Raw genomic sequence first — 24,063 nt, 5'->3', positions numbered from 1 at the left:
CACACTGAGAAGTATGGCTCTAACACACTTTAATCTCTGCGCAAACCATACTCATCAAGTCCCAGGCATGGCTGCCTAAGGGACACTCAAGTCCTGGATGTCTCCAGAGACCAGAGTGTCACTGGCAGAGCAGCCACAAGACAGCTTTTGATTGTCACGGACAAGGTCACACTACCTTCCCAGCTCCCGTGTGTACAGGCACATCTCCTGAAACGTCCTCTTGTTCACAAGGAATTCAGATCAGCTCCAAAGGACATGAGCTGAGCAAAAGTGGATGGGCAGCTGCGGCACAGAGCCAAGCATCTCACCAGGGCAGAAGCAGGCAGTCAGGCCAAACCCGAGACCAGCCCAGGTCTCGGCTGTATTATAAGCTAGATGGTGCCCTCCTCCTAGTTTATATGTTGAAGTTTATATCCTGATAGGCACAGTCAACCTGGAACCCTTCTAACCTGCTTGTAGCTAAGGAATATTACATATGCAATCTAGCACAAACTTGTAAACATATTTAAAACATGAGGTGTTTTTTTTTTTTTAATCTCAACTGTCTGATTCTTGAATGTGAACTTTCTAGATGACAACACTATGTCATAATGTGGAAAGGCCGACCATACTGTGCACTCCGCTGGCACTTCAGAATGTGATGTTCCTTAGAGTCTTTGGAGATTAAATTCAAATGAGAATGAGTGCCATCCAAAACATCTGTGTTGTGGCAGGAAGGGCATTTGGAGAAGATGCCATGTGAGTATGAAGACAGCCCCCAGCAGAGCCAGATGCCCTCTGGAGAACCAACCCTGACAAGACCTTGATTTGGGACCCCTGGTTTGAGCTGCCCAGACTAAGCCTGTAACACTTGTGCACAGCCCGGGAGACTGATAGATGTGCTGTGCTCTTCCCCAGGAGCCCTGTGGCATGCTGCACCAGCCTCACAGCACATGCTCAGTTTTCTTGAGGTGTATGTATGGAAGAAGGGAACATGCCTAATTCTCACTGTACTGGTGACAATCCAGGCCACCATGCCGAAGTGCTGTCCCCTCTGAGCACCCTTCCACAGAAGCCGATGGTCTTTTCTTAGCAGCTAATGTATTTAGTTTTAGAATCCATGTGGATCAATTCAGCTCAGACCACAGGCCAGGCTCTCCCTAATCGGGAGCAGGTAATCAGATTAAGGTGCCTTTACGGTGCCACCAGCAGCTGGCTCTGTGCATATGCGATATGCATGACACCACCTGGAACGTAGACGGCTCTGATAACGGAGGAAGAACTGGCTGACTGAACCTGAGCCAAGGAAGTCAGAGGTATGGCTGAGAAATGCCTCTCTAGTGGCTCTATGCAGACACCATTGGAACCTGGCACAGCAGAGGCAAAGGGTCAGACTTGCAGCAGCACTGAGAGGGAGACACAACCCCTGGGAAACAGGCAGCCTGCAATGGCTGTACCCCAGAGGGTCCCACCAGGCACTCTCACAAGCCTGAGCAGAGGAACAGTACAGTTAATGAGCCCCCCACCTTGGATCCCTGTGGTCACCTCCCCAGAGGTCTTTGCTGAGGGCTCCCCCTAGCAGGCTGTTAGGTTCCTTGTGCTGGTTTGGAATGCTGGTTGCTGCCACTCTAGCTGCCTGAGGTTCTGTGTCTGCACTGGTTGCAGGTGAGGCCACAAGGGGGACCAAGGCAGGAGGCACTGAAGGGGAGAGGGGATTCTGGTGGCAACCAGTGTGTTCCAGAAGGGGATGTGCAGTCAGCATGGTGTGGCCTCCAGGTACTGAGACCTGCTGGGATGAGCTACAGGTGGACCTGGAAGATTCTACCAAGGAACCATCTGGAGGCAGTTGAGGCACCAAATTGCCCTTCCCCCTAGAGAGTCCTTGGCGGTCACCAGCCTTGCAGCCATCTGACTGGGCCCGCAGGATCTTTGGTCTGGGCTTGGTGGGGCCCTTCTGCCTCCAGTAGGGTAGGTTTCTGTGGTCCAGTCTGCTGGCCCAGCGAGGTCTCCGGGGAAGGGCCAACCGCCAGGAAGCCTGGCCTTTTGGTCCAAGGCTCTGTGGATGCCTTCCCAGTCGGTCCATCTGGGTCCTCATGGTGGTCACTTCCTGAGTCAAGCCTGCCAAGGCTGCTGCAAGCTGGTCCAGCTTGTTTGTAAGGGCAGTACCAAGGTTGTGCAGCTCTTGCTGCAGGGATCTACCACAGGGGCATGGTGGCTGTGAAGAAGTAGGTGGCCACTTTGACACGTCAGTTGTGGGAAGGGGAGACTTGCTAGGTGGCTCCAGAGGGTCCCCAGAGAGCAGCTTTCTTTGGGTCCTGGCTAAAACCAAAGAAACAATGGGTAAGAGTGCTTAGGTTGTAAGGGCCTTCTCTATGGTCTCAGAGACGTTTTTAGTGTAGTCAGTGTCCTGCCCCCATAAAGCCCGGTTTCCAGAGAATTTTGATCTTAGGGCTGCACCAACCCAGAAAAAAGTCTAGTTAATTCTTCAGTTCACATCCCCTGGAGTAGGTCTCACCCCAGGCAACATGGTGCTGGTCAAGGCCCCTGCCATTCTTCAGCCATTTAGCTCAGAATGGAAGAGGGTTCTGCTGTTTGCTAAACCCCAGCCAAGGCTCTGTCTTTGTCTTTTCAGTACCTTTCGGGCTGCAGACAGGGAAGGACCCACACCCGTCTCACTAAGTTCTTGAATTAAAGCAAGGATCTGAAATTGAGGCAGGGGATCACAAGTTTCAGGTGGCCTGGGATACTTGTCTCACACAAAATCTTTGAAACCTTGACTGAAACAAAAACTAACAATTCAACTTCACAAAACACTGTGGTCTGATGCTTCATCTGCGGGAGGGCAGCCAGGGCTTGTAACAAAACCTCGCATTCTTGGAGGGGCCAAAGCTTACATACAGGAAAACCCAGAACCCAGCACAGGGACACAAGTCAGCAAGGGGTGGCAAGACACCCGAGTCCTGCAAACCAAGAACGGCTCAGGATACGGGTGCACCATCCTGCCTGTTGTCAGTGTGGGTCCCTGAACAAGAGGATGTGAAGCCTATGCTCTGTGCAGGATCCCAGCCAGGTCACTCAACAGTGCTGAGGTTCAGTTCCCTCAAACCCAAACTTTGTCTCCAGATGCTTCTCAGTGCCTCTAAAAGGTGAGCCTGTGCACTTTTATGAAAACCCGGAAGTAAACCATGTACCTGAGTGGCTTCAATGAAGACTTCTACCCATGGCCCAGGTGATGGACTTGGACCACGTTTACCTCCTTAGGCTGGGGCCTGGGTTCTGATTTTCCCGGAGGCCACTAAAGCACAGCAAATGCTGGAGAAGCCACCAGCTCACCTGTGCTGCTGGGTTGCCCATGTCCAGGCTCCAGGTCCCTGGGGTCTTCAGTACCCTTGGGCTCAGGCCTTTCCTCTGGCTGAGAGGCAGGCCATGGGTATGCAGTTGCCTCTGCAGAAAGAGCACAGAGCACTTGGGACACGGACAATATTGTTTTCTTAGTGCCACTCCAACAGGGGGATATTCTGATGAGCCACATGTACCCATTCCCACCCTCATCCCAATTGCAAATGTGTAACTTTTAAGCAGTAATTAAGTCAGGTGCAATATGTTAGGGACCCTAACACTGGTGGGCTGGCCTGCTGTGGCATGTGGAACACATGTTGCCGTGTCCTAGAAATCCTCAGTGACTTGTAAGGAAATGGGAGGACTGTGGCTCATCTGAGTCCTGCACAGTTGGCAGCCTGTGAGCACAGCAGCCTCTGAAGACAATTCCAAGGTCCCTACCTCCTCTTTTTTCTTCTCCTTTAACTTCAGCACTGCTGACAGGGCCAGGCTGGCATGTGTGCTCTGCAGTTCCTTCTCTTCTGGGTGACTGGGCCTTGACTCCTGTCCCCTCTGCTTTTCCTGTTAGGAACAAAGTCTGAGTCATAGCTCAGGTGGAGAGTAAAGTGGCTTGTAATACCAGGTGTTATTTCTATACTTCTGGGCTAATCCCAAGAAGTTCTATTCTCACTGTGTATGAGATGTTGGGGAGACCCAGGGCCTCACGCATGCTAGAAAAGTGTATACCACTGAAAAAGATCACTTCTGATATTCCCTTTGTTTGCCAAGTTTTAAAAATGTTATTGAATACTAACTATATGGTATGTGTACACACACACACACACATATATATATATATATATATCTGTATATATACACACATATATATATGCATGTATTAATGAGCATATATGTATATATTATGTACCTATCATTCAGTGGTTTACCAAGATCTCCTTACAGAACACAGCCCTTGGTTCAGCTTCCCTCACAAGATCTAAAGTTCAACAAATTAGGGGGATGTTTTAATGAGAGTCAGCAGAATGTCAGTGAGACTCAGAGAATCGAGTCTGGACCTATGGACCAATGGGGACTGGTCTCTGTCATCCTAGGGGACTCCAGGCTTACCTGAACCGAGGCTGCTGCAGTCCCTGGGCTCTGTTCTCTCAGGGTCTTCAGGAAGACAACTATTGTTGTTGACTCTTGGAGATGCTCCAGAGACAGGGCACAGAGCGCCAGGACCCTTACTGGAGGGAAGGGGGTCTCTCTCTGTGTCATAAGTAAGCCAGCATCAGAGTACTGACAGGCACCTCAAGGAGCAGCTCACTGCCACCCCCACCCCCACAGCAGCAGACTCACTCTGGAGGGGTGGCTGCCAGAATGCAGGCTCTGGCCTTAGGTCTTCTCCATCAGAGCTGCTGATGCTGGAGCTGGAGCAGGGGCTGGGACTGGGGGCGGGGCCAGTCACGCAGGTGAACCGCAAGGGCCTCACGGGCAAGATTCCCCTCAGAGAGCTCTCCAGGCAGTGCAGAGGGGAGGGCATGGTGGCTGTCTCTAAACAAAGGAGAAGAAGAGTTCACTGCCCAGTACCTGACAGCATAGTTTTGAGGGTCAGGTACTCAGGATTCATCTTTTTCTGCTCAGCCACAGTCCATCTGGGCTCTGGGAGAGGGGCCTGAACAACTTACTTTCTGGTCCCATGTCCCTTGCCAAGTGAGCTGATGAACTTTCTGGAAATTCCAATCTCCTAGAAGCTACTCCTGGTCAGGTTCCAGTTAGGTCCCGAGTCTTGCAGGCTAGGCAGCCCTTCCCATTGGGTAGACCGCAACTATCAACTTAGCAGACCCTCTACCCAGCACTATGTAAGAGCTGGCAGTTGAGGGCTACCGATGAGCTAGGTCACCCTTCCACCCCACGCAGACTACAATGTCCTGCTGGAGCTGCCTAAGGTCAACAGTGTGTGCAGGAGTCTCCACTGCAGACACCCCACAGTGTGTGCAGGAGTCTCCACTGCAGACACCCCACAGTGTGTACAGGAGTCTCCACTGCAGACACCCCACAAGTAAACCACACATCCTATTCTTTCTCAGTCCACTCTGTTTCTGTCTACTTCTATATTCCATGCAAGAGAAGGAACAGAACAATAGAGAGACAGGAAGGCTATTGTCTTGGCAAAAGCTAACTGGAGGGAAACTATGGTGTGAACACTGAAGGTAGCTCACCATCTTTTGGCCATTGCCACGTTCCTGGTCTGGCAGTCATCTGTGGACTGCCTAGACGGAGACTCCTGCTGGGTACGTCTCCTCGACCCTGTCCGAGGTGGGGTGGCTCACAGGCCTCACCCCTCAGTCCTGTTTTAATGAGAAGAGTTCTGACAGTCCTATGGGACCTCATACTGTCACAGAATGGACAGATTTCTACCACTGCCAGGCTTTTAGCACACAAGTTTCAGGTGTGGAAATGTCCGTGCTTGGTCACCACACCAGCCCAAACCCCTGGGATCTCTTTACTCCCAACCCAAATGACATGGAATCCCAGGAGGTGTATAACTCAGTGCCCAGACAACAAGGCACAGGGGATGACACAGTCACAACAGAGACACTTGGCCAGCAAAGCTCTGGCTCACTGGAGCAGCAGACAGTGGTGCTGGGCCTTCCCATCCTGGACTCCATCACTCATTTAACTGAGTCTGCGTGACTGGGGAAGTGACTCTTTCCAGAACATCCTCTCAGCTCAGCTACACCACTGCCAAAGTCACAGTGAAGGAGGGATTGCTTTTCTTCCAGGTACCCACAAATACCTTCTCTGTCTGCAGTCCAGTTCCTGGGCTCTGGTCTCTTCAAGCCCCTGTCTATAGTCAAGGAACAAGGCCAGGCAGCCTGTGGCCTGGGAACAGGGATCTCTCTCAGACAATTCTCCAGGCCTTGGAGTGGAGAGTTTCCTGGTGGATATCCTGTAGACAAATATGAACAATCTTAGATGAGTAGCCAGTGCTCTGTGAATCCCTGAAGCCTGCCTCTTTTACCCTGATTAGGGCAGAGGAAGGAGGTTCAGAATATAGGACATGTCCTGGGAGCTCAGGGCCCCAGAAGGAGACATAGCCCCACATACTTGTCATCCTGGTTTGGGGTAGCCCTGCTCAGGCTGCCCTGAAAGAAGTCGACACAGAAGTCTGCCTTGGGGGTTAGAAAGAGAGCGTCTAGTTTAGCACAGCAGTTCTCACCATGTTGAGGGGTGATGCTGCCTGCTGAGAGCGAAAGACACCCCAACAATCAAATGTGCACAAGGCTTCTTTCACCCCTCCAAGGAGGGCAGTCATACAGGCCTTCTTGCCTCTCGGTGCATGCCTACTGATAGAGTCTTGTGCAGACACGGGAACTAGGCGATGTGAAATTCTAGAGGGATAAGGTAAGTAGACAGTACTGCCACGAGGCCACGAGGCACCTGCTGTCTGCTCTGGAACCAGGCAGAGGTGTAAATAAGAGGATCTCATGTGGGGCTGCTGTAGCATAGCAGTGAAGTATAGGCCAAGTGAGTGCCGAGCACACCTGAGTTTGGTTTGATCTCCAGAACACATATGGTGTTGGAAAATTTAGAACTGACTCTTGCAAATTATCCTCTGACCATATGGAAGCCACGGTACACATGGGGGGGCACTGAAGTTGAAGCACATTTGAGTTCTATATTGGGGGAGGTTCCTCAGTGGATTCAGGAAAAGAGAAAGCAGGCTCTGTAATGAAAGCAGTCTCCCATACGCTACAATAGTAACTCCTACTTGTAGCAAAATGTCACTTAGCTCTTCTATGTGCCAGGCAAGAGCAAAGCAAGGCATTCTGCCCACGATTAGGCAGTGTTTGGCAAGACTACCAGCATCTCTGATCAGGGCAATAATAGAGTAGACATATACGTGTGACTTGCCCAGCGTCTGGTTTTGTCTGTGCCTTCTGTCGTCTGGGCCTGTGTTCAGCTCTGCTGCTGTAACACTGGGTAGCACTTCGAGCCAAGCCTTACACTGATTCTGCCGTAGACTTAGAGTCATATAAATTAGGAGCTTGGTAGGCATGGGCTTGGGGACCTTGAGAAAATGCAGCTGTTTACAGTTGTCCATGATGCTAAAAACAGCAGGCAGACTTGTGTGACTCCTCTGGGCTGCTGGCGCCATGCGACCAAGGCAGATGTCAATTTACATTTCCAGGTCTTTAACAATGGATGTGGCCAGGGCACAGCTGGGCAGATGCACTGAGTATTCACTCACAGGACAAGACAGACATGATTGTTCCAAGAGGAAAGCACAGGGGAATGCTGAGAGAGCTCCTCCAGAAGACCCCACAGTTTCCAAGAGTGACTTCCCTTGGCAGGGCCCAGGGAGGCACAGGTGACTGAGTCTTCTGAGATCCTTATTCTATTTTCCCTAAGTCAGAGGTCATTTAGTATTATAGACACTTCTTTTTGTCTGTGATAGGGAAGTGTTTATTATAAGGGAGATTCAGGGCACACTGCCAGTCACTGTCCTATCCCTTCTGGGCCAAGCTAGTACAATAGACCCTTCTCACCCTGCCAAGACAAATCCTGGGTCTGTTTCTGCCTTGGTATACCCAGCTCTTCTGGCACTATGGCAGAGGTCATAGTGGGCAAGGACCAATGTATTCCTTCCCTGAGGATTCCAATCTCAGGCTGGACCAGCTCACCTTTCCCAAGTCGTTGCCCCAGATTGTTCCTGGCGCTCCTGAAATCCAGATCCCCATCACTGCTGCTGGCTGAGGAGAAGCTGGTAGGGGTACCCTGGGAACCAGAGGGTTGAATCCCAGGACCCTCTCTCATGCAGCCCTGCAAGCTCAGAGGTAGAAGTGGCTCTCTTGTAGCTTCTGTAGAATGAAGTATAATTGGGTCAAGGTAGAACATGATGGAGAAGTCCTTTAGCCTTACAGTATATGGCACCAGAAGACCCAGGCCAGGGAACCCCTTTCCCTTCCAGGGTTTCCCATAGCACTGATGAAAGTCTATGTACCACTCCCGTCCCCCCGCAATATAGTCTTGGGAATAGGGAAGTGGGTGGGTAGAATGTGGCTCTCACCAAACCTGGATAGCTATTTAGATCAGGCATGAAGCAGGGGTTAGGGAAGAAAGACACATATTCAAGGAGGCCCGGAGAGGATGACCAGATGGTGCCCTCAGTATCTCCCTCACTGTGTGCACAGGAATAACTGTCAGCCTGGGCCCAAGTACCTTCACTGTGGGATCCTTGTGGTTGGAGTTCAAGCCTCTGAGATCCAGAATCTCCTGGCTGGGGACTTCTGGACCATGAGGTGGCTAGCGGCTGAAGAGGTGATGACCCACCTGGAGGAATGCCCTTTAGACAGGCCTCTAGAGCTTCTAGTGGTGAGCTTGAGGCCCTGCTGGCTAGACAAGAGAGGTCACCTTGTCATCTTCTCTTGCTGGGCTCCGGCCTGCTAGTCAGACCCCAGCTTGGCCCCTGGCTGGCTGGCTGGCCCACAGCCTAACTTCTACAGTAGGCTCCAAGGATCTGCTACGCAGGAGATCCTCCAATGAGGAACCTTGAATGTGTTTTCTGCTTCTACAGAAGGAATGACGCTGTCCCCAGTTCTGAGGAGAAGGGTGGACTAGCCACCTGTGTGTTGTGGTCAGCTTCCACAGTCAGGACCTCACTGTAAAAAGAAGGTCCTGAAACCAGAGGGTGCCTGAGCATGGGCCTGGATTGAGAACACAGACTAAGAACAGCTTGAGAGTAGAGGCAGGGGAAAGGCTCACTGACCAAAAGAGAAGCAGGTTCTTCCCTGTGGGCTTTGGAACCCAGAACTTACCGAGAGTCATGGGGCCCCAGCGGGGTACACGGACCTCTCTGGTATCTCCAGTGAAATAGGGACTGTGGCCTTGCCTGCTAAGCTGGCAGGATGCTGGCGCTGGGGGACTCTGAACCCAGCCATCTTCTACTTTCACCATAGCAAGCGCATTTCCAGCTCCATGACTCCGGCGGAGAGGAGGAGTCTGGGGGCATCTCATCCCTGTGGGAAACCCAGGTTTCAGGCTTAGACTCAACCTAAGTCTTGGGAGCTCTACTTCATAGGGCTAGGAGAGACTTCCAAGGCTCCTCTGCCTACACAGCAGTCACTGTCTCTGGGTATGATCACCTCTCAAGCCCAAGCACAGTTCCAAGTAACACCCCTACCACCTCTAGGATGCTTGGGAGCTTTTTAAGGGACGTTACAGCGAACCATTCCCTGGTCAGCAACAAATCAGATCTTGTTCCTTGTGCAGCAGGTTTGGCTCAACCCCACCCTCTCAAGGCCAAGTTTTCAGGAACACACGCTATTGATAAGCTGACAAATAATCCCGGTCCAAACTTACACGCTAGGAATCACATCCTCCAGCCATAGACCCTAGCCTGAACACAGGAGGGCAGGAATCCCCCAGCCACAATTACTGTCTACTGTGCTACAACTCTTGCCTATTTCATTTCCTGTCCCTCCCCAATAGCCCCTCAAAAAAGTTCCTGTAACCCTTTTCTTCCTATAACAGGAGCCAGTTTGGAAAATTATGAGACACTCTATACACTTTGCTCTTGCACAGCATGATGAGGTTCAGCATGGGATTGCCTGACCTGCATGCTGACTTAAGGCATGAATTTGGTTGGGAAGGGTCACATACAGCTGTGCTCAGAGCAGAGAAGCCAAAGACAGACATCTAGCTCCCCAACCACTAATCTAGTCGATGACCTTTACCTCCAGAACTCCTTTTCCCTGGATCCTCCTGCAGTCGCACGTCCCCTGCTCCTGAGGGACTGGGACGCCTGTCTGGGGCTTCTGGGATTTCCTTCAGACAGTTCAGCAGGCCTTGAAGGGGACAATCCCCAGACACGGCCTCCGTCTTCACTAGGGGAAAGGACACACGTTTCACTTGAGCTCAGTGTCCTTCGTCTCCTGACAGACAGACAAGGACTGCCCTGGATTGAGCAGCACAGGGCTAAAAACCAGGACCTGTAAACCCTATGTGTGGGTAGCACCTAGCCACAGCTAGCACCCAGAGTGCAAACTGAAGGGTGTAGGCTGGCAGTTTCTGAGCATAACTTCAAGGTGTATCAGGCCTTGACATACACATGAGAGGAATTCTGTAGTTAAGTTCACCCCAACCCAGAGAGTGGAACAGCTATCCTCCACAGATGCAAGATCAAAGCTCAAAGCTTCAGTAGTCTTTTGAGGGGAAACCTCAGGCAGACCTCAGGGTCCATTGACACGTCATTCATGTCAAGAGAAAGTGACATTTGAGCACCAAAGTCCTCCTCAGAGTCGCATATCAGGAGCAGAGGACAGTGAAGAGAACAGGACAAAGTCTGCTGCTGCCGCCCTTGAAAGCCACTGACCCCAGGGACACAGGAGACAGCACGGAGCACAGCAATAGCTATGACCGGCAATCTGAGCTTCCCAGGGACTGTGGAGACTTTGGTCTGAGCAGGCCAGGTGCCCAGGGACTCACCCGGGCAGGGCAGGCTTCCTGGCTCCACCTCAGCTCTGGTCTGCTTCAACACACTCAGGCCAGGGAGAGAAGGGGGCAAGTCTGGGGCAGTCCCACGGTGCTGGGGCCCGGGCACAAGGATTTCCTTCAAACAGTTGATGAGGCCTTGCAAGGGACTGTTCTCAGGAGCAGTTCCTGTGCACACACAAAGCAGCTGAGGTCAGTGTAGTCCTAAGAGGCAGCACAAGATCCTCAGTTATCTCCGCCATCCCTGGGCAGCTGAGAATCATCCATACAAACACACAAGGCTTATCTTACAGCAGTGGTTCTCAACCTGTGGGTTGTGACCCCTTCAAGGTCACATAGCGGATATTTACATGATTCATAATAGTAGCAAAATTATAGTTATGAAGTAGCAATAAAATAACTTTATGGCGGGGGGTCAGCATAACATGAGGAACTGTATTAAAGCATTGCAGCACTAGGAAGGCTAAGGATCACTGTCCCGTAGGGTTGTCTTGAAGTTCAAATGAGAGAGACATGGCCTTCTCGACTGTGCTCAGCTTTAGACTGCGAGACCCCAGGGAAGCCAGTCTTTCACCTGTTCCTGTGCTGTCTCTATCCTGTCCTCGATGGCTCTTGCACTGGTCCAGGCTTTGAGTGGGATGGACGGAAGGCTCTCCTGAGGCTCCCAAGCCTTCCTTCTCTACAGACAGTGGGTTATTAGCAGTTCCTACTGCAAAATACAAAGAAAACAGTGTCACAGGGGACTTGGATTCTGGAATCACCCCAGATGTGCTCCCCAAGAGGACAGACCACTCGAACTCTCCAACCCTCTGAGAGTCACCGAAATCCTAAAAATTAGCCTCATGCCAGTGCTATCTTTGGAGGATTTGTTCCAGGAGGGTTGGAGGCTATTTCCTGTTTCCTTCTGGTTTAGCTGTAAATACCCAGACTCATTTATGCTGAATGTTTCCAGACCCATTCCCTGACCCCAGTGTCTATTTGGCCCAGATAAAGAAGCCAACAGTCACACACAGGTCAAGCTTGTACTCAAGCTTCTTCTTCTTGTGGTGTGTGTGTGTGTGTGTGTGTGTGTGTGTGTGTGTGTGTGTGTGTAGTGTTTGTTTGTTTGTTTTTTGTCTTATTTTCCCTTAGAGACACTCTTTCTCTGTGTAGTTCTGGCTGTCCTAGAACTTGCTTTGTAGACCAAGCTGGCTTCAAACTCACAGAGATCAGCCTGCCTCTGCCTTCTGAGTGCTGGGATAAAGACCTGCGCCACCACCACCCGGCTGCACTCAGCTTCCTCTGTGGGGCTTGTGAGACAGATGGTACACGGAACCATAGGTAACTGGGGTATATTTTAGGGGAGTGTCCATTTTAATCCTTATTCCTTTAAATATTCTCAATTAAAATACCAAAACAAGGCTAGAGAGATGGCTCAGCCATTAAAGGCTAAGCTTGCAACCAAAAATAAAAATCCAAAACATTCAGACAAATACAATTTAGAAGTATTTTAGAAGACAAACTGAGATCCCAGTAATGCTAGTGGGTAGCATTACTTCCCTGCTGCTAGCTTTGCTGAGGCAGTCTGAGAATCAAAGCAGGTGCACACAGATAAGTGACCAGCCTGGTGTGCACATTAGGAACTGCCCAGAGTTCTGTGTGTGTCTACAGTCCTCAGCAATCAACAAAGGGATGGGCCATCTGGAACTGAGCATCAGATCACCGGGTCTGCAGCAGAGGCCAAGCGTGTTTTCTCATGATTCAGAGACCTCTGTCTCCAGTCGCCTACAGAGGAAGCTGAGCCTGAGAAAGTGAAGAGGATGCAGGGTCCAAGGCCTTTGCAATGCTGGGTGTCCCTGTGTGCATCAGGTCAGACTCACTGGTAGGTAGGGGGCTTTCTTGTGTCCAGTCTCCAGAAGGGCCACCGGAAGATGAGCTGCCTGTGGGTGTGGCGGCCAGGCTGGGGTGGCTTGCGGGGCTCTCCGGCAGAGAAGTGAGCTGGCCACGGAGAGGGTAAGTGTCCACAGCCCCGGCTACTGTGGGAGATGGAGGAGATGCCAGCTGGTGAGCTGTCTGACATTACCAGTCAGTGCTTTCCCTGCCACGCTCCATTCACGACAACCAGAAGCCAGGGACCTATTCTTTGCCACTGCTGAGCTCTGAAACTTGAAGAGTTCTGACTTGGCCACGTCCTGAAGAGCACAGAGCAGTGAGTACGAAGTCGGTGCCGCTCTACACCTCTGCTCCCTTCCTGTGTCACCCAACATTAACTGAAGAGGGCTGCAGTAGGTAGAGGGACATGGTCTAGGGTGAGGTGGGTCCTGAGCTGACCGAGTGGAGAGGGGAAAAAAACGACAGTTGCTGAAGCAGAAGAGAAAGGCTGGCAATAGGATCTAGGACCCATTAGCCATCTGGACAAAGCTCTGCTTCTCTTCTGTTCCCCTTCTGTTTAATAGGGACCAACACCCTGCCCACCGCCATGCAAAGTGTAAGGCAGCAGGGAGGGACCGCCAGGTGACTGGACAAAGAGACACCGAGAGATGGCAGGAGCCGCTCCTGTACCCACTAGGACACCGAGAGATGGCAGGAGCTGCTCCCGTACCCACTAGGACACCGAGAGATGACAGGAGCCGCTCCCGTACCCACTAGGTCCCAAAAGCTCAGAGGACGAGCACACAGAGGAGGTCAAGAGCTGGGCTGAAAGACAGCTATGCAGTGCACTGTGGACTGTAGGGAGGTCACTCTTGCCGCTTGCGTGACTTACCCTCAGGGGTCGCTCGATCCCCTTCCAGACTGGTGCTCCCACTCTCGGAGTAGTCCTCAGCGCCCTTCACCTCTCCAAACAGGAACTCCGGTATCTCCTTTACCAGCTGCACTAGGGCGGTGAGGTGCAGGCTCTGCTGGGACTGCCCTCCTGTGGAAAGTGTGAGCCCTGTGCTCAGCCACCTAGCTCCTCAGGGAACCCTACCACAGATGGAGCAGCCCCAGGGAGCAAATGGCCCAGAGAAGGGAGGGCTGAGCTCATGAGGTTCTGCACTGTTACCCAGTAGCTCCTCTTGCATCCTTACCATTGGAGCAATACTGAAGGGCCCTGTGGCTCTATCTGGCCTGCTACCTTTCTTCCCTTACTCCGGCCCCAGGTGCCACCTCTACTGTCTAAGCTGCAGGCTGGCTCTGGGTAGTGGTAAGTGAGGTCAAAGGCAGACTCCTCCATGTGACCTCAGGTTTTATTCTGAACATTTCTCCATGGACTAGACTACATGCAACGAGCCTCCAACTCAGAGGAATAAGGGGTAAGCCTCGAGGAGGCCTAGGCTGAATTAGCTGAAAAACATGACAAGAAGGAGGTGCTCAAAGTCTATGGGGAGGACCTACCCCGGGACCCATGCTCCAGTGGGGGTTCTTGTCCCTTATCATGGTGGCTCTCTCCTGCTGTGGCTCCTCCAGGCCCCGAGGGTGACAGGAAAGCAGAGAGAGGAAGCAGCTCAGAGGTCCCTGGGGAAAGAATGAGCAGTTACTCTGGGAACTGAGTGGCTTCTACCCTCCCACAGTCATGTGATGGCCCAGATGCCTGCTTATCTATGTATAGCTTTCCATACGTCTGTGCAGTCAGCAAATTCAAAGGCCATATACCCCTAAATCTCTGTACCCAGACCCCCACTCCGGCTCACAGAAATGGACAAAGGAACAGAGAAAAGTGGGGCTCCGGGGAGCCTCGAGCTCTGAGCACCCCTAAAACTACTCAATTCACAGATGAGGCCAAGGCCTGGAGGAGTCTCGGGTCTCACAGAGACTCAAGACCCCTGGGCATGAACCCTGGCCTCCTTCACTGCTACCCTCTTCTGTCCCTGCAGCCCACACTCTGGAGGCCTCGGCCCTCACCCACAGACACCAACGTCTCGTAGTTCTCCCGCATCACGTCTCTGTAGAATTCCCGCTGCCCCTCCTGCAGGAGCCGCCACTCTTCCTCAGAGAACCGCACGGCCAAGTCCTTGAAGCTGATGGGCACCTGTGGGCACAGTCTCCGGGGGGGTTGGCTGCATCTATGCCAACAAGGCCCACCCAAACTGTCCCTTAGCTCAGTGAGCCACATGGGTCTCCTGGTAGACACTGGGAGCAGGCAGTGCAGACATGCGTGGGACCTGGCCTGGGTCTAACAGTTACTGGGACAGTGCTGCAGCTAGCTGGGCACCCAGGAAGATGGCCACCAGTCACATTTTAGAAACAAGGTCACCAGAGGTGTAACTAGGAATGAAATTACATTCCTTAGTGCACAGCCAGCCCTACTGGCTGTGCCAGTTAATAGGTGGCCATCTGGGAACCTGGAACTCCAGCACGGTGGCACCAAGAAGAAGACACCGGTTACTGTAAGACCAGCTTGTTACCAATGTCTGGTATTCTTTATCCCAAATTCTTGGGGTCGGACGTGTTTTGAATATTTAATTTTGAATATTCTCATGTACATAATGAATTATTAATAGAGATTCATCTATATTTTGTTCTTGACACACCTGAAGGTAACTTTACAGTGTTTTTTTTTTTGACAGCATTTGGACTGCAAGTGATCCTAGGAGCTCTTATGTGGACTTCTCCACACAGGGCATCTCAGCACTCTGAAGTTTGCCTTTTGGAGCATTTCTCATCTCAGATTCCCAGACTAGGGTTAACCAACTCATAGAACAAAGAAAAACCCCACTCACTGCTCCTCAGCAGTGATGACATAATTCATGTCAGAAATTAAACGCCCCCATGCTGGGGGGAGGGGCAGCAACAACAACAAAAAACCCTCACGAAGCCCTGAAGGTCTAAAGAACATCGACCCCTTTCCACCTGCCAGCCAGGCGCAGGTGAGCTAGGCACTCGTAGGTCTGACCTGTGCTTAGGGCCCCTCATCTCCAGACTCCAATCTGGTCCAGGTTCCGAGCTGCTGGGCAGAACCCACCTTCACTTTTCCAGTCCCACCTGCCCTGAAAGGCTTCAACTCTCCACAAACCCTGGTCCAGCTGTGGTCAGTTCCACAGGGAAAAGCTGTGACAGCCACCAGCAGGTGCATGTAGCAGAAGCATGCAGAGGGAGGTGAGGGTCACAGAGCCCTACTAGGCGCCCCACCTAGAGGCCCCAACTCACCATGCTCCCTACCCCACGTCTCCCACAACTGCAACTTAGCACTGAAAACCTCTAGTATATAGTCCTCAGGGACTCAGAAGAAACCCGAAACCCGGGAGCTTCAAATAGTTCTCCATAGCCACACTCCACGCCTCTATCTGCTACGCTCACCTCCTGCACCCCGTGACTTTGTAAGATGAAAGCAATCTCTTCCTTTAAAAGTCATCATTCAGTAGACTTTAAAACAGCCAGGAAAACTGAGACAATGACCAACATCTGATAGCCATGAACTTAAATTATGGGAGAAATTAACCACACAAGTGACACAAACAGAATGTAAATTATGGGAAGAATCCATCTAGGTTAGAAACAAGCGTGATCTGCAGGCAGGACCTGTGAAGAAAGCGTGGACACTTCTAATAAAGCAGAGGAGAGTTGACTGTCTAGTTCACGCATTTAAGTCAGTGACTTTAAAAACTGTCTCTCCTACTAACTGGCAGTCTTGCCACCCACTGCCTGCCATCTCCCTGCCTTCCATTCCTGACAGCTGACAGCTACCACTGTGCACACACTGAGCTCATATACCTAATGCCCTGACATTTTGAAGTAGTTAGGCTCCAACAACACATCTGGCTAGAGACCACATTTCCAGTGACTGTTGACAGCCAGAAGGCCAGAAGGCATCAGAGGCAGTGAGTGTCCTTTGCCTCTTAGCTCACTGTGTACTCCCAACCACCTCTGTGGTCTGCTGGTCAGCAGTCTCCCTCCCCAAGCTTAACTTGTGGCTCTGGCCCACTACAGCCACTATCCCTCAGACACCTCAGATACTCCACAAACCTCTAGCAGAGAGCCATTTTGCATTTCTTATTGGTCTCCAAGCATATAAAATGTGGACAATCTTAGGTTCTGTAGTGAGGAGCCAACGGAGCAGGCCTGCCACTGCTGTCCTTCAAAATGCCTAGACCTAGGCAGGCACCTGGGAATGTGCATCTCGAAGGATTTCTACCTAACCAGTTAGGGGCTAATTGGTTAACACAGTGGCTAATTTGTATGATACAGCTTGTGCTGAACATTCGTCTTCTTTCTAGGTGTCTGCTACTGAGGCAGGTGCCAGCAGAAGGTGCCAGAGTGACCTGTTCTCAGCAACAATCCTGGGTGCTGAGTCTCTGGCAAGATTCTCCCAGCTGGCATTCCACATGGGTCATTCACCATTATCCTGGGGGAGCTTAGTGCTTCTTGGAGACTGCACTGGAGGCCTCTGGGAAGCTGCCCTCAAGTTTCTCCTAACTTCGCTCTTGCACCTTTGCTATCTGCTGAATTTGTCGGATGTTTTCCTGTTGTCATGGAAATAGCTGTGAGTCTAACTACCTGCTGAGCCTGAATCCTTATGGGCATCTCTAATTCTCAGATGCTCTTGGGTATGCTACCACAGGGCCCCATTACACTTGGCCACCTTATAACACCTCCCCCACACCTATGCATTCAACCTATCACTTCTAGTCTCGCCTTTGGCATCTCTGCCACAGCTCTGTCCTCTGGTCCTTTCTGTGCTGCCCCCTTCTACCTCTTTCTTCTGGTATCCTATCAGCCAATGCCTGGGAGCCATGGGGGCCGGGTGGTAGAGGGGGAAGAAGCTGGTGAGTTCTCATGTGTGAGCCGCAGGCCCCAGGCCTGTGACAATAGGTTCAGAGTCCAAAGGGGCATACACATGCTCCCTACAGACCAAATACGCATTTTTGCTTACACACTTTAATTATTGTTTAAACATGTTCAGATGCTGCTGTGATGAAAGAGCATGTCCTTTAAAAATCATACAAATTATGACGTATGAACACCTACCATCCAGCAGCACTAAATAGAAAACTATGGGGGATCAGGGAAGGCTTGACCCAATGGGGCCTGCAACCTAAGAACTGGAACCTGGTCAACTGTTCCAGACCCTGTCAGAAGCAAGGGTGCTCCCACAGAATAGCATACGTTTGTGGATGGAGTCCAGCAAAAGAGAAGGACTAGCTTCTGAGCCCTTGACCTTAACCACAGGACGTGTGTACTCTGGCCTACATTGCAGAACTCTTCCTAAACAGCAGTGTGGTTCAGGCTACTAGAGCTCCATGCTGCCAGCTGTCAAGCTTGTCCGGCACCTCTGTGCTTAGAGACAGCTCTCCACTAGCACTTGGCTTCCCATGCAGGGTCCACTCTAGGCACAGGAATGAATGATTAGGCCATGCATAGATTAGGGCCATTATCTGGGGGAGCCATTTTCTGATGAAAGGATGGGTTCGGCCCTCTTCTTCCTCTGTTTACTTATGTTCTTCTGCCCTTCTTCCTTCCACTGTGGAGCAACACTGCTATTGGCTGAATGTGAAGTTCCCCACCCCACAAGCTCAGGTTTTAAAAGCTTGTTCCCTGCCCGCTGAACTTCTTTAGAAGGTTATAGACACTATAGAAAGTGGACCTAGTATGTCACTGGAGGTGGGTCCTTTGGGGTGTAGTACTCCTGGTCCCTTCCTGGCACACCCACTATCTCCCAATCATCAAAACTTGGAGAACATACACTTGCTGCAGTGATGTTCTGCCCAACTACAGCGCTCAAATGACCATGACTGAACCCTCTGAAAGCACAGACCAAAATAATCCTAGCCTCTCTTAGGTGTTTCTGCTGGGTGTTTGTCAACACAATCCTTGCCAGATGTCAGTTCCTTGCCAGACACTGGTCCCTTGATTTTGGATTTCTCGGCAACCCAAACAATAAAAGAAAGAAAGAAAAAGATCTATTTTGTAGTTGTTTGCTTTTTGAGAGCGGATCTCACTACTGCAGCTGTCCCAGAACACACTGTGTAGGCCAGGATGGCTTTAAACTTAGAGATTGGGCTGACTCTGCCTCTCAAGTGCTAGAATTAAAGTCGAGAGCCACCACATGCAGTCACAATCTCTGTTCATTGTCAGTGGTTCATGTTAGGCATTTTACCATAGAAATACAAACAAGACCCGTGGCCAGACATTCCATAGCTGTCTCTTCATGCTTCATGCATTCTCAGTTTGTCAGTTCCAGTTTTTACTGGCTTCCTCTCTGTCTGTGTCTGTTTCTACTTCTGTAACAGATACCTGAGCAGGGAGATTTATACAGAAAACAAAGTGATTTCTTATAGTTGCAGATGCCAGTAAGTCCAAGGTGACGAGGCCATGTTGGCTGAGGCCCTCTTTGCCACATCATTTAGTCCATAACAGTTTGATGGGGGGACCTCACACGGTGAAACAAGGCAAGCAAGCCAGAAAGGCCTTTTAAACAAGGCTACTCTCTCAATAACTCATTAATAATAAGTCCAATGACTTCCCCACAAAGCATGAACATGACACTGGGAACTGAGTTTCTAATAGGCAAAATTTGGAGAATATTGTTAAACTCCAGCATTCTAATTCTTTTGTCTTTTGTGATTCTGCTTAGTGTTAAGTTGGTTCTCTTGAGAACCACAACCTAAGGTGCACTGAATGCCAACATATTAGTTATGAGACGTCAAACAGTGCCCCATCTGAGCCTTGGCAAACTCATCTGCAATAGTGGCTCATGTCCTAGTTCACAGGGATATTGTAAATAAATAAACGCTGGGGCACGCAAAGTGCGAGACTTGTGTCACTGTAGCCAGGTCTATCTGCCTGACGTCCATCTCCAGAGCACGGTTTGTCACCTCAGGCTCTTCTAAACACATGGCCTGGGGGTGGGCACGTGAGGTTCTTTATCTCAAGGCTAAATATATCTGGCTCTTTTAGGCCTCTGTGTGCAATATTTTCCAGACCTCTCTTCATCCTCACTTAGGAAATCTTCACTGACAATGTTGTTTTATAAGATGTGAATGAGAACTCGCTGTGACTCCCAATGTTCCCTTCAGGGGTTTCCCAAACAGAAGACAGGGAGCTGGGATGTTGGTCAGATGGTAAACTGTTTGCCCAGCATGTTCTGGGATTAATCCCCAGTGCTACACAAGCCAGATACAGTGACACATGACTGCAATTCCAGGTGGTTGTAGGATGATCAGAAGTTCAAGGTCATATTCAGCCACATGAGTCCTTGTCTCCAAAACAAATAATAAATAGATGGTAAAAATAAAAAGTGAAGAAAGAGTGACTAGTGTGAGAGGGAGAAGGAACAGGAGGAGGAGGTGGGGAGACTGATGGAGGAAGATAGCTACCACTGGTTTGTCACATGGGTTCCTGCCCCCAACCATCAGAAGAAAAGTTTCTGGAGCTAACTTAGGACCATTGCAGATGACCGACCTCTTTCTGAAGGCTTCCACAATGGGCCTCCTAAAAAACTGCCTTTACTGTGTCAGTCTCTAAGACACTGCGGTTTCCGCACTCAACAGTATTGGTCGGTCCGCCTCACAGTCTTTGTCAACCCCATTGCCCCAGCATGCCTCAGGCTACCAGGTCCGGAACTTGTAGTCACACTGCCTACAGATTGCAGGCCTTCCCTATCCATCTCCAGCAGACCGTGTCTTTGCATTCCCAGAGACCATACTTGATCATCTTCTCCATGCAGCTACACAGTATGAGACATCCTTCCTTGAACATCAGATCTGAGAGGTTCAACTCCCTCTGGATACAGAACGGGAAATCCAAATAAGCAGTCTCTACTACAGGGTCAGTAAGAATTTCTGAGCAAGAGTGTTCTTGGGTTGCCTGTCAGCCAAAGCTACAAAGGACACTTCTGGGCCAGGCAATATCCCATTTCCCTTACTTACTGTTTCTCCCAAGGTACTAGTGCTAGCCACGACCCCAACACAGCTGCCCAAGTCTGTCAAAGCTTCTAGGCAACAAAATTGCACATCTGATTCTAGGTGTCTACCTACAAGGCAGTGCAGCAACTGCCCTGGCATTTTCACAGCCTATGACCCTGCCCAAACTGTGCCTAGGCCACAACAGATAAGACTCTTCTTCCAGCGCTGGGATTGACACATTTTACAAGCATAACTTGGATTTGTTTTCTTTTTTCCCACTTTCTTGGCCCCACTCCCCGGGATTCTATTTCTTAACAAAAGTAAATGTCAGATTTAGTTATCCCCTCAAATCCCGCCGAGGCCTCGATCGTGCACACCCTCTCATGGTATCTTATACTGAAAACCACAAGGAATGAGCTCCCCAGGTAGGAAAAAAAAAAACCTCCTGGGAGAAGGGGAGAGCGCTAGACTTCTGGCCTGGGAATCCTGGGCATCTAGCTGTCAGGACTGGGTTCACCGGAGCTCAAAGTCGGCGGTAACGGCCCCTTTCGCCCCCCGGGCCGCGCAGCACCGAGAAGCACGGCCGAGGCGTCCATCGGTCCGCAACGGCTCGCCTTACCTGGAGCGCCATGGCGGAACTCAGCTTCGCGACTCCCTGGCCCACCCAGCTTCCGGCGCGGCTCCGGCAGGAGGATGCACCGAGACCCTCGAGACCCTCGAGGACAGCGGCCCAGCTCCGCACGACAGGAGGCGGGGCCAGGGGCCGGGCCGCGCGGGGATCCGCAGTGTTGGCTCGTCTGGGTCGGCCCGGCAGCTCGCATCCCGGGAGGGGGGTGGTCCCGCTTCCGCCCGCAGCCCCCCCGGCCTCACCGCGATAACGACGCAGGCGCAGACTACACTTCCCAGAGGGCTCCGTGGCTGGGACGTGGCTCCGGGAGGTGTGGCGGGGACGCTCTTTACTGCTCCGCCCCTCGCACCTCCAGCTCTTCAGGTTCTGGGACCCGCTTGGAGTCGGCTTCGCCCAGGCAGGCTTGCGGCTGCGCATGCTCAGGTGCAAAGAACCGTTCACCCAAACAACCACCCACCCACCCGTGCCTTCTGAGCGCGTCCTGTGCAAGTGCCAGGTGGGGATGCGTGGATAAGAAGGGACCTGTTTCTCCCATAGGCCGCAGTCACGCAAACCCGACCCCGAGTGACTGAGGGGCCAGGGCACAGTGACTCATAGCCACCCTGACCTGCGTCTTTATATTTTGTGTGACTGTTTGCTGATCTCGCCCGCTGATGATGGCAGCCCCAGTAGTCTCTGACAAAGAGTAGGCCTAAGTATATGTGTGATGTGTGGGCTAAGTGTGAGTCCCACCACCCCTGGGTTCGTTTGTGCTCCTGTCAGAGGTGCGGGCGCAGGCCGCAGGATGAGCCCTGGAGGCTCCTTTTCCTTCCTGGAGGAGCTCCTGCCTGTTATATGGGAAAACTCAATGAGGAGAAGGTTGTGAAGCTTCACCTGATCTTTGAAACAGGTGCTTGGAACCCCAGCCGAAGCCACCCTGCCCAGTACTTGTGCCTACCACCCCCGCCCCGGCACCCACCCGCAGACGCCTGCAACAGTGTCCCCACTTCTGTGATTTTCCTAGGAAAGCCAATTTCTCTCCTAGTCACCCCAGTGTAGTTCTTCTTTAGCGACACTGGCCTACATGAGCTCCCCTGGCTTTGTATTCTGATACGCCAGAACACTGTGGCCCCGGAGGGAACAAGTGAGCACAGCTGAGAGAATTTCCTGCTTCATACTGCAGGACAGTACTGGAACCCGGAAAAGGCGAACAAAGTTCAATCTCATCTCCAGTAGCATCTCAGGGTAAGTCCTAGGCCTGAAGCCAGTGACTCATGATCCCTAAGGCTTAAAATCCTCTCAAATTAAAACCTTAAAAAGAAGGAAAGAAAGAAAGAAAGAAAGAAGGAAGGAAGGAAGGAAGGAAGGAAGGAAGGAAAGAAAGAAAGAAAGAAAGAAAGAAAGAGAAAGAAAGAAAGAAAGAAAGAAAGAAAGAAAGAAAGAAAGAAAGAAAGAAAGAAAGAAAGAAAGGCACAATGTCCATTATGTAAAGTCCTCCTCCTGGCTGGGCTTGGTGCAGCATTTGTAGATTCTGGGCCATCTGTCACTAAGAACAGCTTAGCAACATCAAACTTGCTGAATGGCCAGTTGTTAAATTTAATGGGAAAAAATCATTATCCCTTTGATGGTTCTTGCCCCTTCTCTAGCCCTTGTATCTCTGCGTTAAAAATTTTACTCCAAATGGCAGGGGTTGTAGTCTGGGGTGTGCTACCATGACAAACTATGATTATGTTAAGAGAGGCAAAGGTTTTGTTTTGTTTAGTTTTTTTTTTTTAATGACCAAGGTTGCAGAATTATTTTGAAATGAGTCCTTGGCTATAAGAATCAGAAAGGATCAATAAAATGTTGTTAGTCCCACTCTGAATAGGCCCTCGCTAAATTGGCATCCTTTGTAGAAGTACTTTTTTCCTACAAGGTTGCTGTGGCCTTTGTATAATAAGGTGGCCTTGGCAATCTTTTATGACCATTTTTGTTATCAGCAAATATGTTTGAAGAAAGCCCCATGGCTTTTTTTTATCACCATGGCTTCCTGGCTGCATTCTGTCAGCAGCTGACATAAGCGATTCTGTCAGTTTAATGTCAGTGGCTCTGGTTTGATCTCAACAGTTACCCAGGAGCTCTGCATGTTGACAAAGGGTGGAGCAGAAATGGAACACATTTGAAAAATCTCCGTGATTCAGATTGGTTGTTCAGGAAATTGATATTCAGGGGCTTAGTTTTCCGCATATCTGGCATTTGGTTACCTGGCCATTCAACGCATTGGATGGACCCAGTCGGCTGTTCTGATCAAATGAAACAGCTGGCTTTCAGTGGTAAGCTGTGCTGACCGTTACTCCGCATGAAAAATGCCTGGGACTTGAAATAGTTTCTGATTTTCATTATGGTTTTCTTTTCCATCCCTGAGTTAACCTAAGACGACGTTTGAATTCCCCATGATGAGGTATGTTGACCGTGGGGGGTGTGGCCAAACTTTGGACGTTGTGATAAAGTTTACCACCCAATCGACTTACAAAAAACAGCAAGAGAAATCTCATAAGGTTTTAAGTAAGTTCATTATTTTGTGTAGAGTTGCATCCATAGCTATTGTGGGTCGGGGGTTAGGCACACCTGCTGGAATTTTCTGAGGCTTATTTTGTGGTCAGTAAAGCAAGAAACATTGAAATGTTTCATATTTCCTTCAGAAGACTGTTCATGTTCTAATATCGGTTGTAATGAGCTAGTTAGAGATTACCAATCATATTGATTGTGTTATTTATGCCTTTTATATATTATCATTTATTTGTCTTTTGAATTATTGGTTATTGGTCTGTGATAAAATCTCAAGAATATGCATTTGTCTATTTTTCACTTTGTGTATTTGGT

General features: G+C 50.5%; 2 protein-coding genes across 10 annotated transcripts in view; one reads left to right on the top strand and one right to left on the bottom strand.

The window, feature by feature from the left end:
- Positions 1-12: 12 nt before the first annotated feature.
- On the bottom strand, positions 13-21,354 carry Krabd3 (KRAB domain containing 3). 8 transcript variants are annotated; one of them, XM_085683604.2, is made up of 18 exons: positions 21,214-21,354; positions 14,656-14,795; positions 14,149-14,268; positions 13,538-13,687; positions 12,654-12,809; positions 11,369-11,503; positions 10,789-10,962; positions 10,038-10,187; positions 9,120-9,320; positions 8,524-8,697; positions 7,986-8,162; positions 6,098-6,250; positions 5,520-5,648; positions 4,657-4,851; positions 4,426-4,566; positions 3,760-3,879; positions 3,313-3,423; positions 13-2,298 (listed from the first exon to the last, which is right to left on the bottom strand). In XM_085683604.2, the coding sequence occupies exons 2-18, from the start codon at positions 14,687-14,689 to the stop codon at positions 1,490-1,492; spliced, it is 3,129 nt and encodes a 1,042-aa protein (XP_085539730.2). In that variant the 5' UTR covers positions 14,690-14,795; positions 21,214-21,354; the 3' UTR covers positions 13-1,489. The 8 variants fall into 8 exon arrangements, with proteins under 8 accessions (XP_085539730.2, XP_085539724.2, XP_085539727.2 ...); XM_085683598.2 differs by having other exon boundaries at positions 14,656-14,782; positions 21,214-21,344; XM_085683601.2 differs by having other exon boundaries at positions 11,369-11,500; positions 14,656-14,782; positions 21,214-21,344.
- The window catches only part of LOC146889575 (uncharacterized), a 43,800-nt gene continuing 40,519 nt past the window's right edge, over positions 20,783-24,063 (top strand). Inside the window, exon 1 of one of the 2 annotated variants that reach the window (XM_087901663.1) lies at positions 20,783-22,446. In XM_087901663.1, coding sequence (XP_087757789.1) covers positions 21,007-21,696 — 690 coding nt within the window. In that variant the 5' untranslated portion in view covers positions 20,783-21,006 and the 3' untranslated portion in view covers positions 21,697-22,446. Of the gene's footprint in view, positions 23,642-24,063 lie in introns of both variants that reach the window. The other variant, XM_087901662.1, reaches the window with a different exon arrangement.

The sequence above is a fragment of the Myodes glareolus genome, chromosome 25, assembly GCF_982192425.1.
Source record: "Myodes glareolus chromosome 25, mMyoGla1.1, whole genome shotgun sequence".
NCBI classification, from domain to species: Eukaryota; Metazoa; Chordata; class Mammalia; order Rodentia; family Cricetidae; genus Myodes; species Myodes glareolus.
This window is presented reverse-complemented; position numbering and strand designations above follow the sequence as displayed.